This window comes from Sardina pilchardus, chromosome 15, assembly GCF_963854185.1.
Source record: "Sardina pilchardus chromosome 15, fSarPil1.1, whole genome shotgun sequence".
In the NCBI taxonomy this organism is placed as follows: domain Eukaryota; kingdom Metazoa; phylum Chordata; class Actinopteri; order Clupeiformes; family Clupeidae; genus Sardina; species Sardina pilchardus.
This window is the reverse complement of record NC_085008.1, coordinates 13,816,827-13,826,826: the sequence shown is the minus strand read 5'-3', so window position 1 is coordinate 13,826,826 and position 10,000 is coordinate 13,816,827. Positions and strand designations below refer to the sequence as shown.

The window sequence follows — 10,000 nt, the reverse complement described above, 5'->3', positions numbered from 1 at the left end:
ACCACATATTTAGAATATTAAACTGAATGATCAATTCCATTTTCTCTCAGTCCCCCTTTTGCAGCCTTATTGGCTGGAACATTCATTAAATACCACCACTAGGAAATACACAAAATATATATATGATTATACAATTGTTTCATCCAAGTTACTCAGATCCAAATAAGCAGGTACATAACTAGGTTCATGACTAGTTTCAACAGATTTCTTAATTAACCGTGAAAAACACCTGCATATGACTGGTGTACAATAACAACTACCATAAATCAAACAGCAAATCAACAAGATAATCACAACAAGAGCTAATAAGCCAAAAAGAATATATTTGGTCCATCCCCTTAAACTATTCAGAAAGTCATCTATATCATTTTGCCAAGAGGTTGGAATAATTCCATTATTCTTATGGATCTCCTCCTCAGATTGGTGTATCACCCTTTTCAGATTATCAACCGATTTAGAGGCATCAGAAATATAGACGCAACACTCTTTACGTCGCAGAACTCTGCATAAACCTCCACGTGATGCATAGAGAAGATCCATGCCCATGCGATTTTCAAGTGATACTCCCCGAATCTGGGTGACCTCAACCTGTATATTCCGGATAGCTTTAAGAGTTTCATTTTCTGTTTTCTCATAGGCATCCCTAAGTCCCTTAACATCCTTCTGTAGGTCACGTACACCAAGTGGAGCAAAGAGGACTCCTAACCATTCCTCAGTCTCCCCTATATCGCGTTTACGCTTAGGTGAGTCATCAGGAGCTGATTCCACCTCCTTCTTAGAGACGACTCGTGACGGAGGGACCAGGTGGGCTAAATAGCAGACCCCGGAGGCGTCTGCCGGAATGGCAGCATAGGCAGTGTTACCACATGCAAATGCAGACCACTTTGGTGCAGCTAAGGGTGTTTTGAGTTTTCCGCAGGGATGAGTTTATCACATTCTGAATTTCCTAACTTCAGTCCCGTACCCTTAAAGGACAGGCAAACTCGTGAGGTTACAGAAATAGCTGAAATAGGTGCAATAGCTCTTGGGTCATTATTCTCTGGACATTTAGATTGAGGGGGGTTAATGCATTTAGAACCACATGTGTAAGATGTGAGCTTACTCATTCGTGTTCCGGATGGAGTGACAATCTCTCTGGACTGCCAATCACACTGCCAAGACCCTGTGGATGTGTTGTAAATAAAAGTACCTACAAGTACCTGTTTTATTCTCTCGGCAAAGATCCTCTAAGGCCTGGCCAGCGGTTGCCGCACGTGCCGTAGTATAACTATCAGTTATCAAATCAATGCAAATATTCTCATCTGAACACTTAGGGTGCCAGGTGAAACGTCCAGCTTTTGCCAATGCCGTCATATCCACTACCTTGGTCAGCGGACCATTATCGCAGTCTCTAAGTGTCCACCAATCGTCTTGCCCATAAGGGGCAGCATACATAGGCCATCCGCGCCCATCAGTTGGTAACAGATGACATACATAACAGTCAGATTTATTCAATTTTGATGCTACATTTCTAGACATTACTAGAGCCAAATTTTCAGCATCATTGGAATCAATAGGAGCTAAATTGCTAGGGTGACCACTAGAGATTACCTGGGCAGGTGGTGGGACAGCAGCCTTTGTGTCCGGAATGGCCAGAAGGGCCATTTTAGCCCTAGCCTTCTTCTTCATAGGTATCTTGGTAGGTGGAGCTTTTACTTCACACTTTTCTGGCATAAGGCGCGTATGGCACTGTATACCTGGCTTAATATTCTTATAGATATAATCAGGAACATCACAAGGAGTATGTCTTGCACTGGGTGCATTAAATTCCCTATAGCACCAGAATGGAGTATGAACATTACTACCAAAGGGGAAATGAACTGACACGTGACCTATATCGTTAGAAAAGGTCACAGCATATTCTGTTTCACTAATGCGCACATATCCCCCTGTACAATCCAAAATATAGACATGGCAATCCAGAGGCAGGCACTGCCCTGCCGTACAATTGAACTGGATCATATCATCTGGCCAGAGCCCATGTCCTGAAGGAAAGAAGGTTAGCAAGCAAAACAGCACAGTAATCAACATTTTTTTTCTTCTTCTTATCAGTGTAGCTTCTTTATCTGAAAATGTCCTTCATGCAACAGATTGATCTGAAAAACGTCCAAAAACAGAGTGCAAGCTACGGTATGTGAGGTGGCAAAACAGCCTTTGCGACTGGCCACTGTGTGTGTGTGCTATCAGTGTGGGGTCAACACCCTTGTTGTTGTCGCCCTAACCAAAATCCTCTTCACCAGAGACAGTTCTTCTCAATTGTAGTGGCAAATCCTCTTCTGTTTCTTTTTTTTTTTTTTCCTAATCTGAGGGTTGGGTGGACTTCCCTTCCCCCCTTTCAGACTCTGTGGAGGGCGTTTTCTACCCCGTTGGTACCACAGGTCTGCTATACTAGAAGAAGTCGATCCAATTTCATTGAGAAAATGTAGGAATGCATCCCCTGTTGTAAGTGTGGAGCAACCGCCAACACCGGTGTTCACCGTTGAAGTGTATCCCCCTTGATGTGCCTGCTTCTGTAGACAGGCTGTCCTCAAGGGCGTGTGTAGCCGGGTCTATCCCACTTGTTTGAGTGCGATGTGGGAACTTTGGCAATACACCTCCAAAAGGTGTGCCGGGACAGGGCTGTGGCCTGTCCAGGACAGGAAAGTGTGGTGATGTGCAGAAGAGGTTGTTTCAACCTCTCCCTTTTGCCAGCTGTCTGAAATCTGTAACACACTTTAAATTCAGTTATGCATATGGTTTTACTTGTGACAAGTGCACCCATCGATGCCTTCCGTTACCTAGAGAGAGGAAGCAAGAGGTGTCAGTCAACATAATAATCTCATATGGTCCCTTCCATCCAGGTTCAAGCGGCCCTTTTGAATCAAATCTTTTCAGCATGACCTTGTGGCCTTCTTGAAAAACTCTGCGCCCTGTGGCAATCTCCAGGCTATCTTTTCTATCCTGTCTAATTCTTGCCAGTAATTGTTTATCACGCAGTAGTTTTGAAAGGTCCTGACAATACGCTTCCAACACAATCCTGTGGCTGTCCTTTCCCACCTCAGCAGTGAGGATAGGATCGTGTGGTAGGGTAAGATTTCTTCCAAACATCAATTCGGCCGGGCTGAGGCCTGTGGTTCTGTTTGGAGTGTTATGTTGTATCAATAATACAACAGGTAAATGGGCTGTCCATTTACCTCCATATTGCTCCAGACGGGCCCTTAAGCCAGTCTTAAGCACACGGTTGTGGCTCTCAACATAGCCGGAACTCTGAGGACGGTAGGGAATATGAAGTTTTTGTTTTATTCCCAAATTCTTCAAGACAGTTGTTAAAACCTTTCCCGTAAAATGTGAGCCTTTGTCACTGTCAATCTGCAGGGGAAATCCCCAACGAGGCAGAATCTGTGTGTAAAGTATTTTTGCAACAGTGTCTGCCGTAGCCTTACGGCATGGAAAACCTTCAACCCAACGGCTGAATCTGTCGATGCAGACCAACAAGTATTCATAACCCTCTGACTTTGGCAGCGGACCAACAAAATCAATTTGTATGTGAGTAAATGGTTTGTGAGGTCTCTCATCATGTCCCATTATCAGTTTGTTTTTGTGTGTGTATGGCGCCGTCTTAGCACAGCTGATACAAGTTTTCACAACTTGTTCCATCTCCGACATCAAATTAAAAACATACCAGTGTACCTTAATCAACGCGCAAGTTGTAGATACTCCTGTATGAGCCAATTGGTGGTAATCTCGTAAGATAAGTGGCACCAGTGGGGGTGGCATGACAACCTTCTCATCCTTCATCCACAATCCCTGTTCTGAGAAACAGCAGTCTGCAGACATCATTTGGTCAAGATATTCATTTGTACTTGGATAAGCTCTCTGTAAATCAGACAGGTCTATCAACTCTGTACATGAAAATGTTGCTATCTGCGGTGCCTGTGTGTTAAGTTCATTATCATTAGTTTGTCTAACACCGTTTTCACTTATTCTCCCCCTTTTGTGATCTGAAGCAGCTGCCTTTGCAGCTCTGTCGGCCAGATCATTACCTTGTGCCAATGTGTCCTCGACTTGCACACTGTGTCCTGTAACCTTGATAACAGAACACTTGGAGGGAGTTAAGAGTGTTAGAGCATCAAAAAGTTTCATAATTTCAGCCTTATGGGCAATCGGTGCACCGGCTGCAGTAGTGTAATTGCGGCTTTTCCAGACTGGACCCCAGGTATGGGTCGCATGGTATGCATAGGCAGAGTCAGTGTAACAATTAACCGGAATGTCCGACTGTGCAGCTATTTTTAAAGCATTAGACAAGGCAACCAGTTCTGCCACCTGTGCACCACCCCTTTCCAGGGCCCCCACCCGTAGAACTTTATCCCCGTCAACAACAGCCCATCCCGTCAGTCTCTCACCATCACGCATGTATGAGCTGCCATCAACAAAAATGTCCCTGCCACCGGGTATGGGCTCCGTGCCCACGTGTGCCTCGGCTTGGTTCATCATAATGTAGTCACAATCATGTGGCTCACCTTCAGCATGGTTCAGTGCGTTCCCAAAGATGAGGGCATCCTCGGTCTGAACGGACACTCTGGGATCAAACAGGCTGGTCTCCCATCTACCTCTCCGTTGCGCAGAGATAGTCTTTATGGTGCTTTCACCCAGCAGCTTCACAAACCTGTGCTGTGTGTGAAGAATTACTGGAGCAAAACCTGTGTAGAGTTCAGAGGCCTTCAAGGCCCAATCAAAACAATCCAGAGTCTGTACACATGCAGGCTGACCTTGCAGAGCAGGGGGTGTTTTGCAAGAGAAGTATCCTATCGGTCTGTAGGGCTTCTGGCTTTGTTGATTTGTTCGGCAGAGAACTGAGGAATAGAATGTATCAGAGGGCATAGCCCACAAGTGGAATGGCTTACCAGGGTCAGGATGCGCCAACACAGGTGAAGAAGCCATTGCCTGCTTTAATAAAGTGAATGCCTCATCCGCCTCTGCAGACCATTCGATCTGGGCACGGCCAGGGTGGCCACCTTTCAACAGGTCAACTAGTGGGCGTGAAATGTCAGCAAAATCAGGAATGTGTAATCTGACATAGTTAAACATACCCATTATTTCGCGGACCCCGCTGATTGTGTTTGGTCTTGGGAGAGCCAGGATTGCCTTCACTCTCTCTGGAATCACCCGGCGGCCAGAGTTCCCAACTCTCTGTCCCATGTATGTCACTTCTGGTAAAGCACACTGCGCCTTTTTGGGATTCAGTAGTATTCCTTGGTCCTGCAAAACTTGGCACAATTGAGTCAGTTCTGACAAGTGTTTGTCAGGGGAGGTACTACATAATAGAATATCGTCACAATAATTGAGGAGGAGTGATGAGGAGGTTAAGTCAGCCCGCACAGGTGCAAGTACCTGTGCCAATACCTGGTGAAAAATAGAGGGGCTGTCTACATACCCTTGTGGTAACCTTCGGAAGGTGTATTGGTGGCTGTCACAAGTAAATGCAAATCTGGGTTGGTCTCTTTCATCAATTGGAATGCTGAAAAACCCATTACAGACATCCAGGGCAGAAAACATAGTGAATGAAGGGTTTAATTGAGACAACAGAGTGGCCGGGTTAGCCACTATAGCATGCCTGGGAGGTGTGACCTTGTTTAATGCTGTGTAATTAACAGTCAATCGCCACGACCCATCTGGTCGTGGAACTGGCCACAAAGGGGAATTTGTAGGCGAGGTGCATCTTTTAATTACACCTTCAACTTCCAATTGTTCAACAATTTCCTTCACTCCCTTTTCTGCAGCTCGCTTCAGAGGATACTGCCTGACTGGTTTGTGCATTGGCCCTGAAACTCGTACTGGTGTGATTGGTATGCACCCTACCGCATGCTTATCAGTGGTCCAAAGCCTTGGAAACAGAGTTATGAGTAGCTTAAGAACAGGGTTGGTTTGTAAATGGCTTTCTTTTAGGGCAGCTATTCCTTTATGTCTGTCTGTGATAATAGGAACTGGAGATGCGAACCGTGCTCCATCCATCACCCGGCCGGGGAGGAGTACTGAGCATTCAAGTTCACTCAGCAAATCCATTCCTAGTATGCTGCCTAGATTAGTGGGTCCTACCCAAATCTGTATCCAAAACACATTACACAGAGGGGGAAAAGTTAATGGTACAGGCTCAGAAAGATTAAAAGTAACACAGCCACCTAGCCCTTCAAATGTGTTAGTCTTTTTTGTGATGGGTAAATCAAAGTCAGTTATTGAGACAGACGCTCCAGTGTCAATTAGCATAATGCAATCCCGGCCTCCAAGAGTCGCGCTAACAAAGGGGCGAGTGTCAGAATGTGAACCTGCCAGGGAGGCCACCTGGCGCTAATCATCAGAGTGGTTGAGATTGGCTCTAGCCAGGCTCTTGAGCAGAGACATGAGCTGAGAGTTTGTCTCAGTGTCAGGTGATTTTTGCTTTTGTTTTTGAGGGGAGTTCTGACAATACTTAGCCCAATGACCCATTTGACCACATTGGTGACAAGCTCCTTTCTTACCCTTCCCTTTATGCCTACCCTGGGAGGTATGGGTGTGCTCTACAGCAGCTATTTTGCCTCTACCTAGTTCAAAGTGGGCCTGAGTAGATTCAGCTCTTTGGCCCCAGGCCATAAACTGAGCCCATGTCTGTATCTGAGGGAGGCCTATTGCCCACATCTGCTTGTACTTGTTATTGAGGTTATTAGATGCAGATTCGATCATAAACATTGAGTCAAGTGTTGGGGTCTCTGGAACACAAGCAGCTAGAGTTTTATGTGCTTCTGTGAAGCGTGTTATCCAAGAGGAGAAAGACTCATTAGGGCCTTGGACACAAGTGGCAACAGAGCTATAAGTGTAGTGTCCTCTCCCTATGATTGTTTGAGCCACAGTTTTACATTCAGTAAGATATGCTTCCCAAGAGGGATCATCAATTGGCATGTTATTGGGCCAGTTTCCTTCAGAAAAGCGGGTTGCATAACCCAAAGGAGCCTTAGCTTTAATGACAGTGATAACATCACCAGGAGACAATCCAAAGCTCACTGTAGCATCTCTAAGTTTAGCCCAGAAATCAACATTTGGGTCCTGCATCTTAAGGGGAGGTACTGTTTGCAAAATACCACCAAGTTCGTTAGCTTTCAGAGGTATGGGATATCCATAGTGTCCCATACCTGCAGCTCGTCCATTACTAACAAGTAATGTGTCAAGATTGTGAACTTGATCAAGTTCTCGCTGGGGTAAATATGATATAGGAGCCATCTGAGGCACAAAGTCCCTACTGGAAGGAGGAGCGGTGGGGGCTCTGGGCATGCATCGGTACACGCTCTGCCCTGACCTTGAGCCTTGATAACCAGGATTGCCTGTTTCATCACAGAGTGTCCTGGGCCCATCCGACTGCTCACGCCTTCGGATTTCTGCAATGGCCTTAATTCCCTCACCCTCATTCGAACGTTTAAAAATGTACGTTGCCAATCTAGTTATAGCTTTGGCTTGTTCAATAGGGCTCCTTGGATTTACCTCAATGCCATCTGGGAGTTCTCCCAACAATTCCTCAACTAATTTACTCATTGTCTCAGAAGCCTCTTTTAACTCTTTTCTAAGTTCAGGTATACAAACAGGTTGCCCATCGGGCTCTAGGAGCAGTCCTCCAGACTTCTGAGCCCACACAGACTCCAAAAAACGTGCATATTTCATCTTCTTTTTATCTGGTTTCACCTGAAGAACCCATTCAGAAGCTTTCCTAATGCCCCAAACTGTCTGATAGCCATCTTTAACCATATCAGTTTTAATTGCGTCATATTCTTTATCATCACCAATCATAGCCATAGCAACCTGGATGGACAATGGAACCCTTCCTGCATCCCAAGTGGCCATCTTAGCGTAACTGGTCTCAAACTTTAACAGATCTGTTCTTAACAGATAGACTTTGCCAGAGTCTAATTTAGCAAACCAGTGATAGTGATCCTTCTCAAACACCCAGATATGTTGCCACTCCTTGGAGATTCGTTGACGTAGGCCCGTCTGTGCGCGCACACAAAATTTCCTTTCTTACTGGGGAGACCTTAATGCCCAGGGCCGATAGCTCAGCCGTCACTGACGCTGACTACCACCCAACAAAAACTATCCCCAAACAAATGTCTATTCGGTTAAGAAAGACAGTGGCCCTACTCACCCGAATCTCCCTTTGCCCAACCAAAGGCAGAATGTAGCACTTAAAAGGAACAAACCAGTACTACTCACCACGAGTGCAATTCTCCGGCGTGTTGAGGGATCACACACATCAGGTTTCAATTTTCAAAACAGAAGAATCCTTAATTCAATATATCCATATAATCAATGCTCAGGTAGAACCTCCAGAAACTGTTGGTGAAAATATTGTGTACCAAAGTGAAACATGAGATCCAGTCACGAAGAAGTACAATCAGGATACAGGGTTTAATTACAGCTGTACAGGAGAGAGGCACACACGAAGCACAGGGTACTCCAGAATATGCGTCTCTGATTTGATAGAGAATTACACATGGTTTAAATACACAACAGCAAGGATAGATAATCATACAACAACAGTGGAAAACTTCAGGAGACACTCAGTCTACTTTAACCCGTGGTTGTTGACGTGAACGCGCCCCTGACGCATTATGTTATCCATGTTTAGGAACAGTGCAGATATCATAGACATACAGGGTCATTAGAATCATTCTTTTAGTATGTCAAAGTGACCCACTAGTGAGAAAGACAAAGCTTTAAATCACACATTGGAATATGGGCCTAATGCAGACATTAAACCACATATTTAGAATATTAAACTGAATGATCAATTCCATTTTCTCTCAGTGTGCGTGCGTTTGTGTGTGTGTGTGTGTGTGCGTTCATGTGTATGTGTGTGCGTGCATGCTTGTGTGTGTGTGTGTGTGTGTGTGTGTGTTTAATCTGGTAGATAGCAGTGGGGAAGCAGAGCTCAACATGAAGTAAGATTGCACTGAAAAATGGGTTGGCATGGCAACAGACATCGCTACTGTTCTTTTAGCAGCTCAGGACAGGTGTACTCTACAATTACTCCCTCTCTCTCCTCTGTTCTCTCCATCTTTATCTCTCTCTCTCTCCTCTATTCTCTCCATCTTTATATATCTCTCTGTCTCCTATTCTCTCCATCCATCGCTATATCTCCATCTGTCTCCTCTGTTCTCTCCAACTCTATTTATCCATCTCTCTCTCTCTCTGTTTCTTCGTCTCTCCCTCTCTCTCTCTCTTTCTCTCTGTTTCTCACTCGGTCTCTCTTCTCTCTCTCTGTCTTTCTCCTCTATCCCCCTGTTCTCTCTTTCTCTCTCCCCCTCCTCCCTCTGTTCAATCTGTCCTCCATCTGTCTGTTCAATCCATCTCTTCGTCTCTCCTTCCATCTCTTCTTTCTCTTTCTTTTTTCCTTTTCTCTGTATTCTGTCCATCAGCATTTCTGCAGTTCCTCTCTTCTTCTCCTGTGTGTGTGTGTCTGTGTCTGTGTGTGTGTGTGTGTGTGTGTGTGTGTGTGTGTGTGTGTGTGTCTGTGTGTGTGTGTGTGTGTGTTTCTGTAATGTTTTAATGTTTTTCCTGCTCTTTGTTCTTTCTGTTCAGATTGTTTTACTGTGTTACCATGGTTACCATATGGCACCAGATGAATCTTTCCACACGCACACACACACACACACACACACACACACACACACACAATGTGGAAATAGCTATGTGAATATGTCTGTGATTGTGTCTCTACAGGCTTGAGGAGATGAAACTGCACACCAGATCAACATCCCAGCCTTTCAGGTAACCCCCCACACACACACACTTCTCAACTCCACCTGCCCTCCGCACACACACACATACACACTTCTCAACTCCACCCTCCTACATGGTGCATATCTACAGCCTTCCTTTGCTGATAATGTAGCCAATGATGAAACTGAAACTCCGGGTATTACTTGGTGTTTAATAGAACACAGTATATTCCTTTAAAGCT

The 10,000-nt window shown here is 45.1% G+C and overlaps 1 protein-coding gene across 1 annotated transcript in view; it reads left to right on the top strand.

Moving 5' to 3' along the window:
* The window catches only part of cdc14ab (cell division cycle 14Ab), a gene marked incomplete at its 3' end in the record, with an annotated part of 37,240 nt that overhangs the window by 25,979 nt on the left and 1,261 nt on the right, over positions 1-10,000 (top strand). The window contains 1 exon segment of the mRNA XM_062515594.1: positions 9,760-9,807. Within this exon segment, the coding sequence (XP_062371578.1) occupies positions 9,760-9,807 (48 nt within the window).